The 27,391-nt window shown below is 30.3% G+C and overlaps 1 protein-coding gene across 1 annotated transcript; it reads left to right on the forward strand.

Annotated features, from left to right (window-relative positions):
• Positions 1-1,320: 1,320 nt before the first annotated feature.
• LOC129233160 (CCR4-NOT transcription complex subunit 2-like) lies at positions 1,321-27,272 on the forward strand (the record flags this gene model as incomplete). Its single annotated transcript, XM_054867234.1, has 6 exons — positions 1,321-1,355; positions 1,465-1,567; positions 2,938-3,094; positions 10,272-10,333; positions 23,369-23,519; positions 24,747-27,272. Coding segments are annotated over 6 exons (746 nt in total), but the record flags the coding sequence as incomplete, so codon positions are not given.
• Between the last annotated feature and the right edge of the window lie 119 nt (positions 27,273-27,391).

Here is a 27,391-nt window from a genome sequence, read left to right on the forward strand (position 1 = left end):
ACCCTATATACAGGAGAGAAAGCAATGTTTCACTTCTGTGGCGTTAATCACTTAACTTTTGATCTATTTATAAAGTTTGACCAACCTTGCATCAAAAATATCCAACGCGTGTGATGATTCTTCAATACTTTTTTTCGATAAGTTCCAATAGTTCAGCAAGTTTCATAAAACTCATTGCGCGGCGAATACAGCAGCCATCTTTGTTTTGACTCTTAAACGTACGTACGAAAGGTTTACGCCAGAAAAATCATGGCGTTAATTTACCGTACGTTCGCGTTTTGGCAGCTGCCTTTTGCGTCCGGTAAGAAAGGGCAGAGACTAGCGAATTTTGTTGCGTACGTAAAAGTGACGTCACGGGTGGGCGTTGCATGCGTTAAATTTTTACGTATTGGGCAGAGACTAGGCCTCAAAGTATTTCATGTATTTTTTCGGTAGCCCTGGTTTAGAGCGGTAACTTACTTCAAAATACAAGTATATTGCTTAAAATTGTCTTTTTAAAACTTTGATATTGAAAAATTTCCGGGACAGCTCCGAAATTGTTTTTCTAACATCGTTAAAGATGTCCAGAAATGTGTTTCTAGAACTTCATTCCAAAAGAGTTTGCGAAAAAAGCTTCTAAATTTTCATTTTTTTAAGATCACAAATCACCAAAGATAGTCGAAAATTGAGTTTTTAAAACTAATTTGCAATGAGGAAAAGCTTTTGACGTCTTCAAAGAAAAACTAAAGTTGATTTCATTCTTGAAAAATAATTGAAAGAGTGAATCGCTACCCCCCTTTTCTTTCATTTTACTGAAATTTAAAATTTTGATGTGAATTGTGAAAATTTCTCTTAAAGTGGACTCTGAAACCTGTCCTACCATCTTTAACACCTGCAAAGATTAACTAAAACTGCATTTCTAAGACTTCAATTTGGAAAATTTTCCTAGAGATATCATTTGATCCATCCCTCTTCTAATTCAAAGACAGTCTAAATTTTGTTAGGACATATAACTTTTGATATCTCTCTCCTGGCATGAGGAGGCAGCTAAAAACCACCATCTTGTTTAGTCCTGGGGTGTCCCTTCTTAAAGTGAATGCTGGCTGTGCCCATGCTACTGAGCGCTTATTAAGAAAAAACATTGTGGTTGGGGAGGGGGAGCATTGACAAAATCATTTGAACCAATATTGGTGGATTACTGCCCGCCGCATCACCAAAAATTTACAATGTGGCCCTCGAGTAAAAACAGTTGGAGACCCCTGATTTAAATGATACAATGTTCATTACTTGTAGTGTTGTAATTTTTTTGTGTGTTTTCACCAAACTATTTTTTTTTTTAAGCTCAAGACAGTAGTCAAGAAAATGTAAATAAATCAGTAAGTTTTTTTTTTTTTTTTTTTAGTTTAATTATGACCTTTTCATCCTGTTTTTCTGATTTAAATGTAAAATACCAGTGTACAAACATAATATTTTCAACATTTTCAGAACTCTGGTAGATGTTTAGAGTCATCCAAAGATTCTAATCATTTTTCTAATGACAAGTCAAGTAATCCATCCCAAAAAAGAGGAATACAGACTTCTAAAGATGGTAAATTTGAGTTTATTTGCCTTTTTTTAAATAAGGGTCATTCTCCAGAAAACGTAACTTTTGAACGCAAATATTTTTCAATTTTGAAACCTTTTGTTTTCTAATTTTTTTTTTAAATTCTTACATGAAAGTGTTACCTACTAGAAGTAACCATAAACAATGGCCAGCTATTTTCCAATTATTTTACTCATAAATAAAAAAAATTAAAAATGCCTCGTTCAGGGAAATAAAAAAAAAAAAGAAAAAACTTTTGATATTTAAAAATTGAGGCCAATTTAATGTCAAAGTAGTAATTTTGTTAATTGTGCAAACAATCAGCTATTTTATAATGATCAGTGGGAATATAATATCAAGCTCTCTTAATTAAAGTACAGCTTAGTTAGTAGTTTCAAATATATGCAAAGAAATAGTATATAGTAAATTTGAGGATATACAGGCAATTTATAATTTTGGTAAAATACCTGAAGTTCTTGAAATTCAAGTTCATGGCAGTGAGAAGTCAGAATAACCACACTAAGTTTTTGAAGCAAAATCTATCTTCTTGCTTTTCAACAAAAATCTCACAACTTCTTTATGGCTGAAAATAAACAAGGGGGCTCCCTTGCATCATGGAAACTAAAATTTGATGTCATAACTGCCACGCGTAAATGAGGAATGGCATTTTGTGTTTAGATAACAGAGATGAGAATTTATTGTGTGACATGACTCCTTGCCCTACTAAATCGAACTAAAACACATTTTTAAAACATTACTTAAACAATTAGTATTTGAGACACTTGTAAAAGGAATAATAAATAAATAAGTATATAATTTTGATTAAACAAGTTATTAAGCAACATAAACAGTCACACAAGGTGTGACTGTTTTTACTGTATAAGACGTGTGACAGAAAAATTACTTTTTGAAGAATGACCCATAAGAATCTTTATGTTTTCAACTTTGGACAAAATAAAAGATTTTGTTCAAAGTTGAAAACATATTATCATTGTCTAATCATAGTCAAACTGACTTAGCTTGGTTATAATTTATTTAGAGTAGAAAATGTTTAAATTAGTACTATCCATAAAGGAGTTTGGTAACTACAAACCCTGGAACTGTCTGCTGTTTGAGTTCATAACCGTTCATCTCTTTCATGAATTAAAATTTATAAATTCCCAAAGATATTAAGTTATACCTAGTTTCTAAATTCAGTTTTTTCTCTACAAATTTCATGTCATTTTTTTTTTCAAACTTAGAGCGTAAGAATTTTCAATCACTGCCTTTGTTTTGCTTGATTTCTCTCCTTCAAGAAGCGGAAATTTGTTTTTTGTAATGTTAATGATTTTTTTAAATGTATTTTTATGGTTTTAATGATTGAATTCTATTTTTAGGCAGGGTTACCAACATTCCACCAGGCATGGTAACAGACCAGTTTGGTATGGTAGGATTATTAACTTTTATTAGAGCTGCCGAATCCGATCCTAAACTGGTCTCATTAGCGTTAGGTAGTGACTTAACTACACTTGGTCTTAATCTTAATACAACAGAGTGAGTATAGTTTATATCAATTACTGATACCTTTATTTAATACACGTAGAGACATAAAGTCTACCTTCCACAAATGCTTCAGAACTAGTTTTAGAATTTTAAATTTTTGGTCGCTAATAATTAGATTACAAAATTATCAAATATATTTGCAGAAAATTTATTACTTATCTCTTTATAATAAATAAAAGTAAGGTTTCAAAGAAATTCTGGAAGGAAGTCTGTGGCGGGCCTGCATCCAAGAGACTCCATAGTACTTACAGCCTTGACATTTTGTACAAAATTACTTCGAGCCTCGAGGGTGTGCACCTGGGGTTTTATTTTTTTTAACTTGGATTAGTTTTTTTGTTATTAATTTTTAAGCTCAAATTTCGCGTAAATTGCCTATTAAAGGGATGTAAAATTACTTGCATATATTAATATTATATATCGTTGGAAAGAGTAGAATTTTTCACGTCCTACGCAATTTGTTTCAATGCTCTAACTTAAATACGGTGGGAGCTGTTTGCGTTTTTAGCTCGAACTTTTTTAGGCTTAGCTAAAATTTAGGCACTACTTTCTTCATTAAATCTATCAGCAAAAAGCAAAGGAATTATCCCACAGTTTTCTTTTTCACACCACTGGAAAGAGCGACTTCTTTTACTCCAAATCTAACTCGATCTATGGTCAAAAAACTTAGCTTCTATCTCCCAAGAAAAAGTTACATGCAGTTTTAATAAAATTCGAAAAATCTCATTTCCATTATTGATGTTTTATTTGGTGTTGCCATTGTCCAATTTGTTTTTTCTTTCTTATTCACAAACTTTAAGGGTTACCGTTTTAACGGAAAATCTTAGGCTCAACCCAATTCAAGCCCCGAGCTAAAGAGCAAAATACATTACTAGAGACTACGAATATGAAAGCGACTTTTCAAACGTACACAACTGCAGTTTTGCAATGCTCAGGAGCCTCTTAGCCCTTATCGCTCCGCAAGTTTGTACAAATTATTTTGAAACCCGGGGAAGGGGTGCTTTTTGTTCCAAATGGAGCTCATAATGGGTTATAATCTATTTCTTTTTAATTGACGATTTAAATCTTTTCGAATCAAATAAGATTGTGAAGCAATCTTCCGGTATTGGTAAAGGTTAGCGAGCAGAGGGCAGAGCCCCCTTGTGTATTAAAAAAGAATATTGTGATGGTAAAATTATTCAGTTGAAGTTATTTTAAAAAGTAAGATTTTTTATGTAAGGTAGAACTTTGTTTATCTGGATCTCCGAGTAATCCAAGTCAAATTTTGGACTCCTTTAAAAAAATTTATGTTCACAAGATAATTAATTTTAAAATATGATTTCAAGATTGTTATTAGAAGTACAGCAAACATTTGCTTTTCATTCCGGTTAAATGTTTGAAACAAAAGACGGTTGATCAATTCCTTGCAAAAAATGGTTGTATAAGTTATTTTTATTTATTTTAATGTCTTGTAAACAATTCTTGGAAATTTTTTCACAAAAGGTTTTTTTATTGTCAAGTCTGCTTATTTAAGGAATTGTTTTGCTTATTAGCTGGATTATCCATACTTCCACTTATCCAGATTGCTTTTGACCACAGTTAGTATGGATAAACAAAGTTGTATTGTATTTGAATTTATACATGTCTTAAAATTTTTTACATTTTTTTGTAAATAGGATAAGATAATATCTAAATATTAATATAAGCATTTTAAATGATTGGTCATAAATGCTATAACAAAAAAGTAAGCTGAAAGATTAAAAGCTGTCATATGATTATGGGAAAGCATAGTATGAAAATAATTATGATGGTCTCTTTGAGTGCATTCACAAATCAGACCTTGAACTTAAGTTTTTAAATTAAAAATTATTCTTTCATTTTATAGTCTGATGCTTGTAACGTTGTTGGAGAAAAACTATCCCCCCCCCCAAAAAAAAAGAGAAAAAATCATTTATTTTCTCTTGACCAGCCCATTTTTACACATCAAATGAAAAAATAATTAAAATTTTTATATAAACCAATTGATATTATAAGTATATGCTAATTCTATTTTGTTCATAATGTACATTATTAATGGGAAAAGTAGCAAATAGTTCTTAGGTATCCAGGGAAATTAAATATTATCTTACATCTTTCATTATCAAAATTCATGTTTTTATGTGAGATATTGAACGTAAAAACATATTTAAACCAACAAAGCATTGTAATGTACATATTATAAATTTCTACATAATTTTGTGCAGAAAATTCCCAATTTTTCCGAAAGGAAATAAACCTTTTCATAAAAAGCCCCTGCCTTTAAGGGGGGGGGGGGTCGGTTTTTTGTTTTTAACCATTCCAATCTCTAAACAATACTTAAAGTTCCATAAAAATGAGTAAATAAATACAGTAGATCCTCGTTTTACGTGGGTTTATTTTACGCGGTTTCGATTATACGCAGTTTAAGATTTAACACCTTTATTTTATTTTACGCGGATGCCGCAATGCAAACAGATAAAATTGTCCCCTCTTTCAAACTCCAAACTCCTAAAGATTGCAGATTATGCACAATCAACTGCATTTTTGCATGCTAATAATAGAGTTTGGGTCACTTTAGACCTTTTATGCAATTGACTCCAGAGCTCTTTCCAGAAGTAAAGTTACTAAACTCACACAGTTCAGAACTCACTGGAAGAAGAGCTCTTAGGAGTGACAAAGGAGGACAAAAGCAACGGGGATACTGACATCGATGACACAGAACTAAAAACGTTAACATTGAAACTTTTGAGCCATTCCTAGACAATAGAAATGATCTTTCTGATTTGTTAGTGAAGGAAGATTCTATCATGGAAATGACGCAAGTGATCATGGATGCGTTAATGCTCTCCAAAGAATTACGGAGAAAAATTCTTAATGACTGCCAAAAGACTATCATAGCCAGCTGCTCTTTACAAACAGAACACGAAATTAATTTTTGTTTTCTTTATGCATGTTGTGCATAAAAGTCTATATAAGTACACATTAAACTTATTATACAATTAGTCATCACTAGAATGAAGTGTTTTGTTACCTATAGAACCAAACCCTATTTTAACACTAGTGTTAGGTCTCAATTTACGTGGTTTTGATTTACGCGTTATTTCCATGGAACGTAATCCCCGCGTAAAACGAGGGCCTACTGTAGTCAAATTCCAACATTTCCCTATTGTAATTATATAATCAAAAACGTGTCTCTTTTCATTGTTTCTTATTGCACTGTAAAAAAAACCTATGTTGTGTAATAACCAACTACAAAATTCAACTTCTGGAAATTAATGACAGTTTTTTTTTTCCAAATGAAAACTTTTCTTTGACTCTTTTGAAATATGATATGCATACAGTATCAGTTCACTTTTATCATTCAGAATTATTTTTTCTATAAACGTTCAAAGAATGATTCGTCTAAGAGCTGCAAATAAGACCATTATCTTCCAATGGGTTCCCTCACACTTACGCATCCATCGAAACAAAAAGGCTTGACTCCTTGGCCAAGCAAGAGTCACTAGATCACGAAGTGAATGGTCCTAATCTTAGTGAGTTACGTACTCGTTTCTGCAAAAACGAAATTCAAGGTCAACTTACGGCTGTAAACAAAGCCAACTTGAATGGCAAACCTTGGGCCAAAATTCAAGAGGTATGGAGGACTTACTGTAACAAACATCGAGCGGAGCTTTTTATGCTCTCTACAGGCCATGATTGCCTGGCTGAGCACCTCCACAAGATAGGTATCTTAACGTCTAGTACCTGTATTATTTGCGGTTCTGGCAACATGAATGCTACTCATATCCTTTCCTGCTCGAAGCTTGACCCAACTAATCAAAAACTAAAATTACTCTGAAAGCTTTATAGGTCTGCGAGACCTGTCAAGGACTCCCTGAAATAACTTTCTCTTTGACTCTGCTACAATTGTGAAATCCTCTAATTTATAGGTTTCTTTTAGATTTTAAATTGTTGCTTTTGTTGTATGTTCCAAGAGCGCCCATATAGGGGGGACAGTGCGGGCTGAAGCCCCCCCCCCCCCTCCTCCTTCTAGAAATGAGAACTTCCTTGCTTCTAGTGTTTTTTTTCTTTGCAAAAATGTATAAAAATTTCTTTTCCAGCCATTAATGAATAAGTTATTAAAAATGTTGAATTTTAATCTATCTAATCTGTACTGAAATCAGTTTCTATGGGCAGGGTTCGTACGCTCCGGGAATTCCGGGAAAACCGGGAATTGTCAGGGAAAATGACACTGTCAAAAATGTCAGGGAAAAGTCAGGGAGTTTTCAAATTTTGTCCTCCAAAAATTTTTTTCCCAAGGAATTACGTACCATGAGATCTAGTCTTCGTTTTTATTGTGATTTCACGAAAAAAATTGTAAATTTTTATCTAAACCGACGCTGGCACTTAAAAACTGCAATCGAAATATGAACGTTTTTTTTTCACAACGAAAAATGCTCCAAAAGAGCGAAGATTTTCTTACATGGAGTCAGTGAGGGGAACGCATTTCTTTTTACTGCCTAAAGTTTTAGATGGGTTGCCACAACATTCTGTTCGTTTCAGGGTTCGTACGCTCCGGGAAAATCTGGAATTATCAGGGAAAATGACATAGTCAAAAATGTCAGGGAATTTTCCAAATGTGTCCCCAAAATTTTTCTTTTCCCAATTTTTTCCCAGGGAATTTTGTTTTATGAGATCTAATCTTCATTTTTATCGATGTATTTAAAAAAAATTGTAACAATTTTAAAGCAATAAAAAAAGTGGCGACCAGAAAAATCATCAGCAGCCGCCATTTTTGGTTCTCAGTAGTTCCCAAGGGAAAAAAAAATCAGGTGAACAGGAATTATGCACAAACTCAGCAGGAGAGAAGACAATTTACTGCTTCGGAAGCACAACCTGTAGATGGGAGGGTCGATCGGGGAAAATCGTTTTTTTTTTTTTTTTGATCGGAAAATCATTTTAGCTACGTGTGAAACGTAGTCGCCATCTTTGGTCATTCACAAGATGGAAGTAGATACGATCCTAAAATGTCTAAGTTTCTAAAAACAAAGCAGAATTGGATGTTTTCTTTAATTGAAAACTGATGAAAATAACAAAAAATGGTCTGTAAATTGTTTTTCTATTATTATTATTATTTAAAATAATTTTCTTGAGAAATGAAAAATTTTGTTCTTAAAACAGAAGTATAAGATTATATCCTCACTGCCTTGGACGCAAATGTGATAAAAACTTTTCAGTGAATTGTAGTTTCATGAAGATTTATTATTTTTTAATTGTCTTCATGCGACAAATTAAAAAAGTTATTTATTATTTTTGGGCAAAGCCGCCATATTTGGTCATTCCTAAGATGGAAGTTCACAAGACTTTTTAAGTGCCTAAGTTCCCGAAAACGGCACTGGATGTTAATTGCAGTGCAAACTATTGAAAATAACACAAATTGTGCCTTTTTTTTCCAGATAATTTGTAATTATTTTCTGGATAAATGCAAAATTTAATCTTCATAACATTTTTTTGTTTTAATTGATTTAGACTCTTATGCGCTAAATACTGACTATTTTGCTTTTATTGTAGTTTTTTAAGGATTATTGAATATTTATTACTACAAATCCAAAAATCTACTTATTATTTTAAATTTTTCACTTTGTCGCCATATTTGATCGTTTGCACAATGGAAGTAGACTTAAACTTCCAGAAACAGAATTGGATGTTTATCTCAATGTGAACTATTGAAAATAACATTAAAATGTGCAATAAGTTATGAATTTTTGAAAATTAACTATTACTTTCTGGAAAAGAAAATTTGAAATTTTAATGTAAGCGTCCTTTAATATGTGAAAAAAAAAAGATTATTGGCATTGGCCTATGATTGGCGGATGTTGATTTTTGTTACTATGCATTACATGGTATGCCGATCGATGTAACAAGTTAATCATATTTATACTGAAATTTAGCTTTGCATTTTGCTCAATATGTTTTGTGTAACCTACTAATAAGGAAATAAAAGAAGTATTGTAAACCAAAAGCGGATGCTAAAAGGTTGCTGCAGGACTACAGCAAAACGCTATAATATTACGCGTGACATCAAAGAAACGCTAAAATAAGTTGAAAGTATTCTGTTTTCAACAAATAGTAAACAAATTAAAACAATTTTGAACAAAATATTTAAAAAAAACTTAAAATTTTGACAGAGAAAACAAAGGGAAAAAAAATTCCAAGTTTTTTTTTTTTTTTAAATCTAAGGAGAGAAGTTTCAGTTCTTCTGCATTGCTACTTTAAACAATTTTAATTATTTTGAAAATATTACTATTTAAACATAAATTTTGAATAAAGCGAGTAACCTGGAATTTTCTAAAAAACAACCTGGAAAACCTGGAAAAGTCAGGGAATTTTTTTTAACCAAAAGGGTATGAACCCTGTATGGGGGAAATTTTCTCCTAAACCATGGGGAAAATTTTTGAGCCTTCCCCGCTTAAAATTTTGCATATAGGCACCCTTGCTATGTTCAATTGTTGATTGTAGTTACTTTTCCTGTTCTTGGCTGCCTTTTATATGGATTAATATCTTCCTGAATAAAGCCGTATGTAACAAAATAAAAGTACACAAACGAAGTGTCACTGAAATACCAGCATTTTATAAAAGTTCTCAAAAATGATACTTGATAAGATGGTTTTTTAACATAAATGCAATACATACCTAAATGGTAATAACAATTTTCAACGTTAAGTAAGACACAAATTGGTAAGAAATTGTACCAAATCACTATTTACAGTAGTGTTTCTCAGTATGGAAACACTCAACACACAAAAACAAAATTGTGAATGCATTTGTATGGTTACAAAGGCTCCACTAGCCTCAAAATAGCTGTGTGTTGTAATTCTTGCAATTTGCTCTTCTTTTGCATTGATTAATCATTTTATTCATATTTATAATAACAATTACTTTTTATCGCTTTTCATTTAGGTACAAAAGTAATTCAAGCCTTTTTGTCATATGATTAATTTTTCGTTTTTATTCATAATTTATCAATATCTTTTTCAACTCATTTGTGTTTAAAATACATTAATGGTATGAGTAAAAAATGTTTTTCAATAAAATGCTGTGGCAAATGCTTTTCGTTATACTATGTAATTATGTGCCATTTTAATTTCTTGCTTTGAGCACTTAGGTTAGCTGAAATTTTTGTTTCCTTTTGCAGAAACCTTTATCCCAATTTTGCTGGTCCCTGGGCTGAACATCCTTGTCGGCCTCAAGACATTGGTATTTTTATATTACTATACTAACTTTTTTTTTCAACTACTAGGGTTTGCTAAGTGTATTCTTCACAAAAATTTAGATTTGCAAATTCATACCTTTCTTAAAGTTATTACCACTCCCTTGCACAAGATTTTGAATATCAAAGTTCTATTTTTTGAAAAAATCATTGTGTACTTTTATTTTTTAATTCTCAGCTGTAGAGACTCAGCTGTAGACTTGAAAAAATAAAATTAATAAAAAACTAGTTCCAATGTTTGTGATTATATGCACAATAGCGATGAGTTTGGCCTCATTTTTTTAAGCTCCCAAGTGAAACTCTGTGGTATCACAAACCCTGCCTTTAAATTTTCATGTTAGGCAAATATCAATTCAAGCATCTTACTTTTTTTTTTTTTTGAAAAAAAGTAAATAAATAAATTTAATTTTATTACATAAAGAATGCACAGAAAAAAAATCTACTATATATTAAAATCTGTTCGCGTCCGTCTGTCTGTCTGTCTGAAGATTGATCTTCCCGAGAACCGCTGCGAATCGAGAGTCAAACGAGATGCCGATCAATTCGAAATTTTCCAAAGAAAAAACAATAAGACCAATCTTGTAATTGTGCGACTTTAATTAGCGGAGATATTAATTAAAACTTTAATTAACATAACGTTATTCAAGAATTTTTATTTCTTTCCTGTTGCCATTTTGCATATGCGTGAGCAAGTAAAATTCTAATAATTGTTTTAAAAGAGATTTTTTTGGCTGCTGTCCAAACCTTAAAACAACGTTTCCATCTAGAATTTCATTTTAAATTAGTTTAAAATTGGTTGCCCTATTCGGACATAGCCTTTATCAGACCCCGAAGAGTTCCTATTTTTCCTACTTTTTTGAGCTCTCTCCTTATTTTCCTACTTTTTCCTTTTTTTTCCTACTTTTTCTTTCTTTAGTATAGCACTTCTAATTGTGCACTGATTCTTATTTTTACAATGCCGCACCGATAATTTTCTGTATGATTTGATTTTTAAAAGTAAAAGGACCAAATGGATCCTTAGCTTTTCATTGAATTACTACAAAATTTCTGGAAGGAACACCGTGACGTTTGTGAGTTCAAAAGTTAAATTTTCGTAAGTGACTTTTTTGCTGTTGCGATGTTTATGATCGACTTTTCTTTTTATCGCCCCGACTTCAGTCCTACTGTTTTAACGAAACTATAAAAATAGATACTGGCACATTCTTATGCAATTATATGTTATTTACCCATCAGTTAGAAGCTTTAATTATAGTAAACAGCCGACTGTTCAAAAAATGCGGGAAAAACCGAATTTCCTATTCGTCAATTTTTTGTATGATTACAAGTGAAATGGAGCTCTATTTAAACAGAAAGGCAATGAAAAACCATAAAATTAACATAAGGAAGCAAAAAATGAAAAACTTGTACAATGTACATATTTTGTTGATGTTAGTACAACATAAAAGCGACAGATAACAGAAATTCGCAAAAACGGACCACTTGAATAATAATCGCGGAAACTTTTCTCGTACATAAATATAATTATTGTTCATTCTAAATCGTAAACATGATTATAAAATTTCATTTTCTTTCCTTGCAATGAGTGTATTTGCCAAAAAAAAAAAAAGAAAAGAAAGCGGCAAAACCTGAATCGGCAAAACGTTCCCGATTTTTGGAGAAAAATCGGAAATCAATTTAAATGCAATATTTTGTTTTTATTTCTTCACATTTTTAAAAGTTTGGGGATAGAGCTACAAACTAATATGTATTTTTTTTTCTTTTTAACGGGTATTTTCTACTCTGATGTATCATCAATATCGAGGAGTTGCTCATTTTTATGTGCTGTGTTTATGGCAAAGCGACATTTCTGAACATTTAAAATTTTTTCGACAGACTCTTACTCTCTTCGGGGTGCGGCAATTATACCGATGCGGCGTATCTACTGTAAGTTATTGTACTTAGTGCGCCTGATCGAAGGGAGGGGGAGAAAAAGATATATGCAGGCATTTGATGCCAGGTGCTCCCCCCCCCCTCACTCTCAATTTCGTGAACAATTTCCGAATGATTATTTTTGTTGTATGGTGAGGATTGAGAGAAACTACATGCCTTCCCTTTTATGCACAGAGAAACATTAGTAACTGATCTTTGTCTTTGATAAAAATGTTATGTTTACCATGCATGGATGTTTCCTTTTATTTTCGTGACAAAAATTTTGGAACAAGAAGGAGGTAAAAATCATCAAACCATTAAAACAATATTCGTTTTTATCGCTTGATTAAAATTAGAACTGGCTCATCACTTTGATCTCCCCCCCCCCCCCCCAGAGGTGGATAGTGAAGGATGTATACTGAATGCAAATTTTATCTGCAAACAAACAAAAACCGCACAAACTTGTATAACTAAGCATTAATTTTCCAAAGCCAGGGAGGGGAGAAATTGACCCCCCATAAATGACGTGCCTGAAACAAAAATGTATGTTGAATGCTAAAAATACATGACATTGTACAAACCCTTTAGTTGACTTATTTCGTTATTTATTTAGTTTAATTATTTTATTATAAATTTTATGTCTCATATTTAAGAACACATTTATTTTAGTTCTGCATTTTCAGTCGTTTTCCTCTTTCTTTCGAATTCAAACATCTGCCTCTGTTTATGCAAGAATGCATGTCAGCTGCTGATTATTTTCAACTAAAACTAATTTAATATTTGTTTTGCCAACTGATAAATGGATGCTCTGGAAGGAATGTTTTCGTTTTTGACAAAACAAATCTTTAACAAAAATGGTTTTATTGCACCAAAATAGGAGTTTTATTATTATTATTATTATTATTTTGGGATCTATATATTGCATTTTATTCTTTCACACTTAGAAATTTTATTACTGTATTGGTGAAAGGTGTTTCTTTGTTTAGATTTTATTTTCATCTTTTTGTAATTAATATTTTTGTTTCCACCAGTTTATTTTTCATACTAATGATTGTCAGTTGTCTTGACGCGTGTGTAGTCCTATCTCTTCCTATTTTTTTCTACTTTTTTAAGCGATTTTTTTTCCTACTTTTCCCCTTCAAAAAACCACTTCGGGGTCTGCTTTATTTTATCGTCTGTCCTTTTTTTATTTTTTACATTCAACGTTCTTAACTCTTTTCAGCATATGAAAGTTGTTTCTTTAGCTATGTTTATTGATTGTAGTGTAAGTTTATCATTCACCGGGGTCATATTTTGGTACATTTAGGCTGAGCGACTAATTATGTTTAGACTTTTTCCGTCAAATGGGTGAGTTTTCGAACTGTAATTGCTCTCTTTTTCCTTCCTGTTTCTATTTTTGAAATAAAGTTTGTGTCGTTAAAAGAACATGTTAAATTAAGATTGTTTGGATTTCTTTAAGTGAAACAGAGTTGAGCAAAAAAGATAGTTTTTAGGGATTTTAACTAAAGCTTAATTGGAATCTGATGACTTGTTATTAAATTTATGCTTATTGGTAATTATTTAGTCTTAGTGCTTTAGTTTCACGTAATCAACCAAAAAGTATGTGTCATTCTATGTAAAAAGTTGATTGTAATTGCACATAAATATTTCAGATATAGTCTATCAGATTTAATTCAGTTTAAAGTGAGCACAGATTATAGTTGATAATGCATATATTTTCATCTTTTGTGCTAATTGAAAATACTCATAACTTGTATCATTGTTAACTATGATTAACATTAAAGAGATTTTTGCCAAAAATATGCTCTACTGGTGTTATGCAAACCTTGGATTACACGTATCTATTTACTCCTTAGCGCTTAGAAACTGATGTCAGAGTAATACAAAAACATCAATTGTTAATCTCTTTCATTTTTTAAGTAGCTCGTGCAATGCCGGGCATGCAGCTAGTACTAAAATTAAAAGGTGAAATATTTTATTATCATGTTATAAGTTCATCCACACACTAGAGTGAAATAAAATATTGAAAAATCCATTTTTAATACAAAAAATGATCTTACACTTAAAAGATGAGAAAAAAAAAAGTATTTGCATTATTTTAGAAATCTAAGCATCCAGTTCAATACTACAGATGTAAAAGTTGAATAAATATTCAAAATAACAAAGTGAAATGTAAGAAAGGATGCATGTAGTAGAATAACATTAGACTAAAAAAGAAAGCTAAAAATAACCTTCAAATACAACCAATACTAACTTTTAACAGAAAATATATCTAAACTAGGATTTTTTTCTCATTTCTGCTCACAATACTCCTATAATATAACAATACTCCTATAAATATAATAATTTTATACAGTAAACTCCAGATTATCCGTGGAATAGAGTGGCATAGTAACCCTGGATATAGTCCATGGGGCGAAACCTGTATTGTGTCAAGTCGTTTACCATATCTTGTAACTCATTGAATTTTTGTATTTGGCATGGTATAAGTGTCTTTAGCAAGAAAATCCAATGTTCCCACCCTCAAACTTGCACATTTTTTTGCAAATGGAGAACAAATATTGCCAAAATCCATCGATTTGATTTGACTAATAACGAATTCTCTCAACAGATGGTGCTGCGCATTGTGCGTTATTGGATAAAAATAATAATTTATTTGGGATTTTAATAAAGGGCAAGGATATTTTATTTCTTTTTACTCTTATAATAAAAATGTTTCATTGAAATCTGACTAAAAAAATGTGTTATCTTGTTAATTTTAAACAATATGGTTTTTTTTAAACAATATGGCGGCGCCTAGGGAGCAATGTGTTCACTATTGAGAATAGAAACCGGAAACTTAATTTTGCTTTCAGCAAAAAGTTTTGTTAAAGGAATATAAAGATCAGTGGCCTGAATTAGAACAGTGGTATCTCTCAACCTGTGAGTCGCAACTTTTTAAAATATTTTGTAGTGTATCGCACAATTTTTAAAAAACAAGAAAAAAGCATAGAGAAGCTAGTAATTCAATCCAAAAAAAAAACAAGTAGCTTATAGCGATTTCTGGAAACAACTTTTAAATTAATTTTAAAAGAAAAACATTTTATCAGCAGCGCAAGAAAAGGGATGATGTACAGATCCATGCCCCTAGCTAGAAGTTCAAAATTAATTATTTAGATCCTACAAAGTATAAGTTCCTATGAAATTAGTTCCAATATAGAAAATAAATGCTTTTCTCTGTTTAAAAGATCTTTGCCTCATCTAACCAATTTTATGTATATGTATAGCAATGTAAAATTTAAATCAAATTATTACTGCTATTTAAAGTAGCCAAATTGTAAAAATTTAAATCTTTCAACTTTTTTAATCCTTTCATACAGTGAATATGCATAAAGGTGTGTTTTTTTTTAAATAGAATAGCAGAAATGATAATTCTAAGTAATATTCCATGTTCAAATGAGCTAATTTATTAATTTGAGCAAATTTTCGTTCAATCTTCAAACGGTGTGTGTATATGCTTTTTATTTATTTATTTTTGAAGTAACAACTACATTTCAAAAGTAGCTTGTAGTTGCTTCATTAAAAAAAAATAGTTTTGGTTGTAGTTAACTACATTTGTAATAAATTAGTTGTAGTTGTACTTCACTACAAAAAAATGTAGTTTTTCCAACGACAGGTTATGACATTATTTCTATTTTAAAATTTGGACTTGGTTCTTAGCTCTTAAATAAAAAAAAGCATAGTTTTTATTCTTCTTTGTAACAATCAGGCCCAAGACTAGGATTTCTCATAAAATTCTAAAGTATTTATTTCATTAGTTCTAAAGAATTTTCCATCCCTGGTGACAATAGCAAAAACTAAAAATTGAAATTAAAAAAAAATTTATAAACATAGATTAATAAATGAAATGAAAAAAAGCTTAAAAAATGTTTGATAAAACTTATTAAGTAATTTATTGACGATGAAAACGTGCTCCTTTTTTTTCAGACTTCTTCCTTTAACAAAGCTCTTTATTTTCCACATGATTTTACATTTTGGGAAAAGTGACCAAATATCTTTTTGTCCCTTGTGTAAATGTTTATTCAATAAAAATCACAGTTCATGAATTAAACATAGATTTCTTAAAAATGAAATCGTGTACCAAAGGCCTGTAAGGCCTGTCATTTCCAATTTTCCAGGGGGTGTCAAAGAACATATACATAACGTAAATTTATCAAGAAATCTCGAAAATCATTCTCACTTAAGTGTGAATGTCATTTTTTCAAAAGCAGGGGTGGCGGGCTATTGTCCTCTCCTGACCCCTCAAAATGACATGCCTAAATACTTTTCTTTTTTATTCTTGCTATATTTTACACAAGAAAGATTCATCCAAAATCTCCTTTCACAAGAAGTAAAAGTATTAAGACATTTAGCTTTACAGATCAATCTGGTCTTCAAACAGTTCTTCATCATTGAACTTCTCCTGTTTAATTCTTTTTAACTGAGAAGGGATAAGATATAATGCAGAAATGTATACTCTAACTCCAATTTTAATTACTTTTGATTTAGGTATTATTATTTTACATAAGAAATACAAATATTACCCTAGATGCTTAGCTTTGCCAGATTGATTCTACAGTTCTTTCATCATCTTCTCCAGCTTAACTTTATTTAGCTGCGAAGGGATAAGATATATAACTGAAACTTACGCAGTATCTCTAATTTTAACCTAAATTAAAAGTAAAACATTTTATTTATTTAATCATTGCTCCAATGGAAGGGGTTTAAGCCCTTAAAACCTCCCATTCGGCACACGGCCTTGGTAGCAATGTTGATTGCGGTTACTTTTATTAATTAATGTGCACATATTGTTTAAAATTTTGTTTAAAAAGTTGTCATTGGGTTCTATTTTCTCAAAGTTGTCATCAGGTTCTATTTGCTCAAAGTTCGTCGTATTTTTATGTGTTACTTTTTGTAACTTAAAATATATATACAGTACAACCTCGATATCTCAAATCTCTCGGGACAGGGAAAAATTTCGAGATAGCGAGTTTTCGAGTTATCAAAGTTTTAAAAAAATTACACTAGTAACTCTCACATTTACACACACGTACGCTATATGCATTTATATATGTACTATGGGACCACTTCGAATTACGATCAATAAAGTAGTCTTCAATATTTCACTAGATTTGAAATTTTCTAATTGTCGAAAGTGCACAGGACGAGATTTTGAAATGAACAACAATTTCAACTTGGTTTTTTCACCTAAAAATTTAAAATTTCTAATTTTATCTTTAACCAGTACTCTCACATTCAAAAAGTTCTCAGCAGCCATTTTGTAGAAGTTAAAAAAGCTGAATGATAAAAATGAGGAACGCAATTTCCGTTTTAGTTTGAAAACTGACGGAAGAAAAATCGAACCCCTTTCCTCAAAGTGGACAACATGTTCGAGAAAAATGCACAAAGATTCTAAACTCTGGGGAAAACACTGCACCCCCTTCATGCCAACACTCTCTTATTATCTTGCTCCAGTCTCCTATTCACAAAATTTCGAAGAAAAGGGATGATAAACGTTAAGCAATTGTCTCTGGAACTGGTTTTGCTACAAAAATTGCCAAAGCAAAACGACAATTAAAACTTGCTTCCGGTCAAAAATTTCGACAAATCAAGGGTTTCGAAAAATAAATTTCGAGATAACTATGGAAAATACATAGGGGTTTTTATAGAAAATGTAGGGGAAAAATTTTTGTTTCGAGACATCAAGGGTTTCGAGATAAGGAGGTTCGAGATATCAAGGTTTGACTGTATATCTTTTATGATTCGTCAAAACAACAAGTGTATGTTGAGTCATAAAATTAATTTTCATTGCAAAACCTTTAAAAGTGGCGAAAATATTTTATAAAATATATATTAGAGTAGTAGCAATGTCTTTTTAACTTCTACAATCATTATATTACTCACAATTTTACCACACAGTGGCATTCACATCTGTACATGCCAAAAATATGTTGAAGCGAGTACTTCGTTCATGGGAAAAGACTTTGTATTTCAAACAAATGTTCCTACAAAAGGGACAAACTATTTCATTTTGTTGTTTGTGTATATTTTGGTAACAGTAAAAGCAAGATTAAAGGCAAGGATGAAAGTGAGAATGAGCAATATTCAAGTGACTCATACCAGTGACTTAAATTAGTTGCAAATTTAAAATTATAAATGATGTGATATTGATGCTAGACATTCAGGTATCTGTATATAGTCGCTGGGTGATTTAAAAACTTTTATGTTTATTTTCAAATTTTAGTGTTCGTACGCCCTTGAAAAACCTTGAAAAAGTTTCTTAGTGGCTTAAATTCTCTCAAAAATCATCGGATTGTGCTTAAAAGCTTTAAAAAAGTATTTCACCAATGTAATTTTCTGAACATGTGTTCAATATGCAACATCGCAAAAAGTTGCTTCCATGTTTGGGATTTCAATCCTTTTGCATCTTGTAAATATTTTGATGTTTTTTACAACCGAAAGATATTTTGACATATGGTACCTTAAATTAGTTCGATTTTTGTTTAATTTCCTTATTTAACAAAGGAATTAATTTGGAAACCATGACAACATTGAACTTACTCGGATTTAGCGGAAAATTTCTCTCGTGTTTGAAATTTCAATCTTTTTGCATCCTGCAAATAATTAAATATTTTGGCTAATCTAGTGTTATTATGCTACCTTAGATTAGTATATTTTTTGTTCAATTTTATTAAAAACAAAAAATTTATTTAATGGGAAACACGCTAACGTTGAACGAACTCTGACCTCGCGAAAAATCGCTTCTCTTGTTTGAAATTTCAATCTTTTTGCATCTTGCAAATATTGAAATATATTGACCAATCGAATGTTATTTTCATATATGCTACCTTATATTAGCATATTTTATGTTTAATTTTAGTAAAATATAAATTTGTTTTATGGGAAACATGACAACATTGAACTTAATTTGCAAAAATTTGCTTCCTTTATTTGAGATTTCAATCCTTTTGCATCTTGTAAATATTTTTATATTTTTGTCAACTTTATTTTAATAACTAAAGAATTAAAGAAATACTTTGGTCTTGTTCAATAATATGTTTATTTATTTTTGCAATTTTGAATTTAATTATCTTTAGCTAATTTTTGGTCATAACACGTTTTTTGAAAAAAGTTTTAATTTAAGCAATTGAGCACCTAACAAATTAACTTAAAGTTTGTATTTTAAATATAAAGTTGAATTATATAATTTTATAAAGTTGAATTTATAAGCACATCATTTTCTTTGTGTCTGCTAAAATAGTTAAGGTGTGTTACAGGGGTGATTGGGTTATGATTATTCATCGGAAATCCAATAGTGTTCGTTATGCTTTTGCCCAACCTATATCACCAATTTTTCCCATTACCTCAAATGTTCAAAATTACTACATTAGTAAGGTTGTGGGTACTTGGAACAGCTTATCGAAAGAGGCTGTAATCAGCAAAGGTGTAGATAGCTTAAGGAGGGTCATTGATCTTCATTTGGATCTAATAAATTGACTAGGATTAGCCTAGCTAGGCCTAGTGCCTGTTGCTGGTTATCAACAGGCACTGGGCCTGGTATTTCTATGCAGAATATTTTAACTTAATAAACATAATTTAACATAAGAAATGAATTGTATGCATATCAAAAGTTATTGTTGTACATATGTGTGTCCAAGTAATAGGAGTCTTAGTTCTAAAACTTACTCCTCCCCCCTCACCCCGATTTGCTCTTTGAAACTTTCAGATAATTTTTTTTATAAACTCTCAAATACAATCGCGCCTGAATATTATTGCCTTTCTAAATTTACATTCTAATTTCAACAATAACCCATTTGTTCCCAAAATAAAACTACTTTTGTCATAATATATGTCAACTTCTTGTGAATCTTTTCAATTTCGAAGTATGGCTCAATGAATCTGATCTTGCACATTTATTGACTATTACATGTTATTCAGTGAAAGCTGATAAGGCTCAAGTTTATATTCAGAGTATTTATCACTTCTTAAGCAACTTTTGTATATTTTGAGGTGTGGAGACTGGACTGTGGACTTTCATAAACTTTTCTAATTTACTAATTTTTAAATTTACTCAAGACAGTTAAAATGTCTTATTGGCTGAACAACTAATACATACATACCAATAATAATTGATTTGCATTCTTATAAATGATTTGCGAACCACTAATATTTTAGAACTCAATAGTGCAACCTGAAATTACTTTCTGGGTGGTGTTTTTGTCCTAACGGCCCTGATATTGTATTAAACCACCGTATTAATATTGGAAATAAATGCTGAAACTGGGGGGGGGGGGGGGGGTTGACTTCAACTCCTCTCTGGCAATGCCATTGAACTTGGGTATTTTGGTTTCTTCCCATAAAGGTTAAAAGCACTCATGAAAGGGGTTTTTTTTACATATTAATTTGCTGATTCTAGAAAATATACTTCATTGAATGTGAAGATTGCAAAATTAAACCTCTTGGTATCTGCTTTTCTTTATCTCCGAACTTTTCAGACATTTTCAGAAAATCTTTCGACACAGTAGATCTTTTATCAAAGCGTCTCTTGTTGTAGAAAAAGCAATTTTGTTTTCCTATACTTTTTTGCATTATTGCCTTATTTTTTATGTTTGTACTAAATTAAATCTGCATATAATATTTTTAGTACAAATTTATGATATTGCCTTGAAAATTTTTTTTTTTTTTTTTTTTTTTTGCCTTGAAAAGTACTTGAAAAGTGCTTGAATTTTTTTCTCCCTGAAGGGTATGAACCCTGAATTTACTGTTTTATTTTTACATTTAATTTTTATGATCATGATATATTTGATGGCAAAATGGTTATGAAGATTTTAAGGCATCCATGCATTAGTTTACTAAAAGTCTCTCACTGTTTGACAAAATTTGTAATTAACTGCCTAAAAATTTCAAGGACACATTTTCAACACTTTTAAATTTTCAAATTTTGCATTTATCAAAACAATATGTATCTTTTAAAATTAAAATTTAAAGCAAGAAAATGTAAAAATAAAAGAAAAATGAGAAACTTTGAGAAACTGCCAGAAATACGCAAGAAAAAAAAAAAAAAAATTCTACAGTTTTATTTTGATTTGATAATATCAAATGAGCTTCAAATGGATATATTTACATGTTTTAACTCACTTTAAAGTTGAAAAAATACAAAAGTTTTCAAAAGAAACGCGAAGAAATTACAAAAATTGCTACCAGAACAACTCAACATCAGCGACCTCTAAAAATATAATGTGCAACTATTTTTGTGGGAACATTGTATTTTCTGACCAATTATGCTTCTAGGCCTCTGGAAAACACTTTTTTTCTTAGTAACCGAATGTGGTAAACAAAACTTGATTTCTAGGCATCTTTCAGCGTTCGTCCTGCAGTCTAATAAGCGAAAACCGCGGATAATCCAAATAATAGGTAAAAAACAGTACTTAGTGTATACAATAGCTAAAAAATACTAATAACACTCAGGCATACAGTTAAATTACAACTAAAAAGATTGCTACATTGCATCTACTAATGTTAAATGTAAAAAATTAAAGTAAAATCTAAAAGAGAACGATACATATATATAAATAGTCATTAAAAGAAATTATTCTTATGACCTTCAAGTGCAAGTGATTTAAATGGTTTTTTTTTCACTACATATATGTACGTTTTCGATGTATTTGTATTAAGATTGGCGATTGAATATCTTACCATGAGGCCTAGCTCGAAACCTATTTTAAGTTCTAGAGCCCGAGCCCGCTTCTGGCCTAGGCTGAGTCCAGGGGCATGCACAAAAATTTTCAGGTCCGTCACAAATTACTTTTATGGGCTCCCTCCATATTATTTACCCTTACATCTCTACATATTTTTCCCCAATTTTATATCCTCTTCAAGCTTGGGCCTGTGCCAACAAATGTCCTCCCTCCCCCCCCACACACACCCTCCTGCTCATCTCTTAAGCGCAAGTAGTTTTCAGACTCTAATTTAGGGAAGTTTGAAAAATGAATCGTTTTATCTGCAATGCCAATGAGCTGTTTTACTGTTAATGATTTTGAAGTAAATGTCCCTGTGTTGTGGGGCATTTTTCTTGTTGTCAAATTTGCATTTTCTTAGTCAAATAAATATGTTGGACAAATGTTAAATATTCATGAGTTATTATAATCTGCTGCTTATGAAGAAAAGTACTTTGCAACTTTTAATGTTTCTCACAAATGAGCAAGAATGTTGGGTTGAAATATAACAGATTTTGAAAGTTCTGTCTCAACCAACAGTAAATTCTAGTGGACATTATTGATCTAGTTATCAAGTTGAACATTTTTTTTAATTTTGATTTTTGCAAGTCAACAGAGGTAACATATACATATCAACATTTGATAAAATTCTACTTTAATTCTTATATTTGTGTTAATAATATCTGTAATACTTTTAAGTTTAATGTATACTTGCATGTTAGGTTAGTCACATGTAAGTTTTTTTAAAACACTTTCTTTTGTAATATGATTTATATTTGAGTCAAATTTGCGTTTAATGAAACAACAATAAATTTTCACAAAGATACTCTCCAAGGAAAATAATAAGTTTGATGCTTCAGTTTCAGAGAAATATCTATCAATTTGACACAAATTTTTTAGGGATCCATATCTGTTATGTTTTTCACATTGTTCTCTAAATCTCAAAAATAAATTGAATACTATTCATTTTTGTATTTACTTAAGCCACCCATCTGTGCAAGGAAGAATAACATCCTGTTTATGACAAAAATAAAGCTGGTATGCTGAAAATTGCATTTGAAAAAAAAATCTGATTGCTATGTTAGGTACCATGGAATTTCCCTAGGGTCAATTAATAGTGAATTTCTAAAAATACTTTTTTTTTTTGCACTACTATTAATGCTAACCTGCAATGTATCTGTTTCTTGAATTTCATTACTTGGTACTTGAATTTTGTTTTTCTTATTACACTTGCAAATCTCTAAAATCCATTTTATGTCTTCTGTACTTTATCTTATACTATTTTTTTCTTTTAAAAAATTGCAAGTAATAATGTTATTTTTATTCACTCTTATTTCTTCATCAATAAATTTTGATTATTTTTTCACCTTTCTGTTCTAGATTATCATGTTCCCTCCGAGTATCTGGTCAATAGTAGTATACGTGATAAATTAGCTCCTGTAAAATTGAATAGATATGGTGAAGATCTTTTATTTTATCTGTTTTATATGTTTAGTGGTGATGTTTTACAAGTGGCAGCTGCTGCAGAATTGTAAGTTTTTATTATTTTATTTTATATTCAAACTTGATTTTTGTTATAATTTTTGAATGCTCTCTTAATCTTATTGAATGTTCCAATGCAGATAATTATTGTTTTGAGCTTGAATAAATTCACAGAAGTTGTGCTTTTTCTAAAAATAATAAATTAATTGATTTAACTAAAAACTGCAAATAAGAAGTAACCACCCAATACAAAGTAAAAAATTAGTCTAAAGAGTCCTTGTTCATTTACCTTTTTTAAGCACAGATTGCGGATTGCAGCAGAAAAGCCGACAAAAGTCCGACTTTTGTCGGATGTCTTTTCATCCATAATGTATCGTCTTTTACATTGAAAAGGGCATTAATTGTTATACCAAACCATGTGTCTGCCAGACTTAAATAAAATGAAAAGCTTTCTGCGAACACAAATCCTAACTGGAAAATTTTCTGAAAATAATTATTTTGCCTAGCTCACCCTTGAATAAAGAATTGAATTTATATTCTAATATGAAAGAGACAACAAAAAGTACTTTAAATCATTTAATTTTTTTTTTTTTTTAACAATAACATAATATAGTTTGTGTTTATTTTTCACCAACTGAAGAAAACTGCCAAAACCTTTTTTTTTTTCACACATGTGCTTTAAAAAGCTTTTGAAGAAAGGTTTTAAGAGAAATAAATTGGGATTTTTTTAAAAATTCTCCTAAATTATTTTTATATTTTTATTAACGTTAGCAGTTTGAAAAAAATTTCTGCAGAGCCAAAAATTTTCTACGAACACCGTTTGCCCGTTCGTCTATATTGTGCAAGACTAGTGTCTGCTGTAATCTGCAGTTTGTGCTTTTTGACGTTGTTATTTCTTATTTTACTCTACGCTATTTTTTCTGAAATAATTAATGTATACTGAAGTTCAAAAATTGTTAATTTTTAAAAATTTTAAAATCAACAACTTAAAAATTTTATTTATTTATTTAATTTAATTGTGGAAAGTATTTATATATATATATATATATATATATATATATATATATATATATATATGTGTATGTATGTATGTATGTATGTATGTATGTATGTATGTATTTTATTTCTTGAAGCCGCCATAAAATTTGTGTTAATGAAGTGGGACTGTTGACTAATGATTGAGTCATTGTTGTTTGAAAAATGATATCATGCTCTCATTTATAATATCTTTTACAATTCTGTTAATTTTATGCATTTACTTTTTCATAATATTTAGGTATAATAGAGATTGGAGATTCCATAAAGATGAAAGGGTGTGGATCACTAGAGTTCCTGGAATGAATCCCACAGAAAAATGTCAAACGTTCGAAAGAGGGATGTATTATTTCTTTGATGCTGACAATTGGCGGAAAGTTGCTAAAGAGTTTCATTTGGACTATGAAAGATTGGAAGAAAGACCTAATGTGCCTCAGGCTGTATCTACTATCACACCATCACAAACTGTTTTAACGTAGAGTTTATCTTTCATTTCTAGAAAACACAAACAATAGATTGAGTCAAATTATTCATCAACATTTGTCATCAAGTCATTTTTTGTATATCTTTTGAAAATTTCACTGCTTTGCAGCACTAGGATCAGCATAACTCAGAGTGAATCAATTGGATTTTATACTGCCAAGAAGTACAGTGTGTACCAACTAGTAGTACATTTCAAGATATGTGTTCTATTTTCATCTGTATCTGCTCAAAGTTTTGAAACCTAGAAAATATAGTATTGTCATGGGAAGCTGAAGGGCAGTATCTGCAGAAATGAGTTTTTGAGATATTTGAAGAAACCTGTTTGGATTCCTTATGAACAGTAGCGAAATATTTAAATTTGAAGTTTTTTTCTGAGCTTTATTCTCAGCACAAACCAAATAAGCAAGCTTGTACAATAAAGCTGAAGTACAATAGACGACAGAAATGAATAGAAATGAAAAATTTGCAAATACTGTCCTTTAACTTCCCATGTCAGAGTAGCTTTCTGTTGGTGTTAAACTATAAGTTAGAAATCCAGTGGAAAACTAAATATTTTTGCATATATAATATGCATTCTGAAACTTGAAGTAATACATATGATTATGTTTTTCATTGTAATACCTTTCAATTTAAAAATCTTTCTCACTTTGGATCTTTGTAATACCATAGCCCCTTGTCATTTTGCTTTTGTTGAGCGACAATAAAAAGGAGCCATATATCCAAAAACTCAATGTAACTGAGCTCATTAAGAAACGATTTTACTAATGTTCAAGAAACTGATATATGCATTTACAATAAATTAAGTTTTATCTTATATTAGTAAAACTTTCTGAACAATAACAACCAAAAAAAAAAAAAAAGATTTTGTTTCAAAAAATAAAATATGATTTAAAATTATTTTAACTTTTTTTTTTGGTGAAATAAGAATTTTTATAGTTATAACTTAATAGGTTGTAAATGCAAAAGAATTGAATACAGAGCTGTTTTATTTGGAGCAAAATTTATTTATTTATTTTTGGGGAGGAAGGAGACAAAAAGCGCAATATGTCCCAATGAAGGATGTAACAAGGAGTAATATAACGAGGGGTTGTTGTTTTTATGAAGTAAAAAAAAAAAGTTATTATTTGAAGTGGAAAATCTCTTCAAGCATACTGTACTATATTAAATTCATTCTACTGAAATGTTTTTTTTTTTTAAATTTCTATTCTTACAATGAAAATTTATTGCTAACATTCACAGACTTAAGCAGGAATTTAAAATATACTTTCCCTGTGATGATGAAACAGATGGTATAAGTAGAAATAATGCACCTTTAATTAATTTTAATTTATATCCTTTTAGAATTTCTTTTTAATTCTATTTAAAATGTAGGGATTAAATTTTTAATAACCCAAGATTTGTTTTATCAGTAAGGTGTTAATGAAGTCCCTTGTTTATTTGCATCTCTTAAGTTAAAACAAATATTTTAATCATTATTTGGATAATAAATAGAAATAGATATGCAGTTGATGTTGAATGTACAAATTTCTCAAGTAAATCAATAGTTTTATGTGATACCCTTAATGAAAAGGGCCCACTAAGTTGAATACTTTTCTCAAATGTTCTAGATGCAATTTTTCAGGGATAGAAGCATTACAGTCTGAATTCAAGACTAATCTTGGTTGGGGGGCGGGGGACATTGAACATGGTGCTTTATGCTATTAGAGTATTTTGGTGATGTTTTCATGTATTTTAACTGATTGTATATGCAATATCTTTAAATAATCCTTAGCTCAGAGGTGAATATGCTGTAAATAAAGTTTGAAATTATACTTAAAACATATTTTACGTTATGTTATTTATTATTGTTACACTTGCAAATATTTTATCAACTTATTGTTCTGGGAATTTAATGAGATAAATTTTCATTTAAGAAATGACTGAATTTGCCTACTAGTTATGGTTTATTAATATTACATGTCATTTGCTCAAGTACAAAATTTTAACTTTTGTCTCACAAAACAATAGAGTATTTTTTCCAAGTTGTATCACTCTGTGTACAGTTGCATTTATTTCATGACTTTTATAACACTTAAAAATAGTAAATTTTATAATTTTAATGAGTTTGATAGAAAAAAAAGCACATTTAAAATTTCTTTAAATCACTGACAATGTTTTATGTTTTGTATGTGTCATTGAGATCACAAAAAAATTTCATGATTCAGAATTATTGCTACGAATCATTGAACCCAGTGCTGTAAATTTGTATTTCTTTCATAAGTGCTCATCATATTTTTGTAAATGGAACTTCAGTAAAAATTATTGAAAATTGTTTCAGACTTTTTTATCAAAAAAAAAAACATATACAGTGAAATCCCGTTACAACGAACTTTAAAGAACTGAAAATTTTGCTCGTTGTAATAG

The sequence above is a fragment of the Uloborus diversus genome, unplaced genomic scaffold (genome assembly GCF_026930045.1).
Source record: "Uloborus diversus isolate 005 unplaced genomic scaffold, Udiv.v.3.1 scaffold_217, whole genome shotgun sequence".
NCBI classification, from domain to species: Eukaryota; Metazoa; Arthropoda; class Arachnida; order Araneae; family Uloboridae; genus Uloborus; species Uloborus diversus.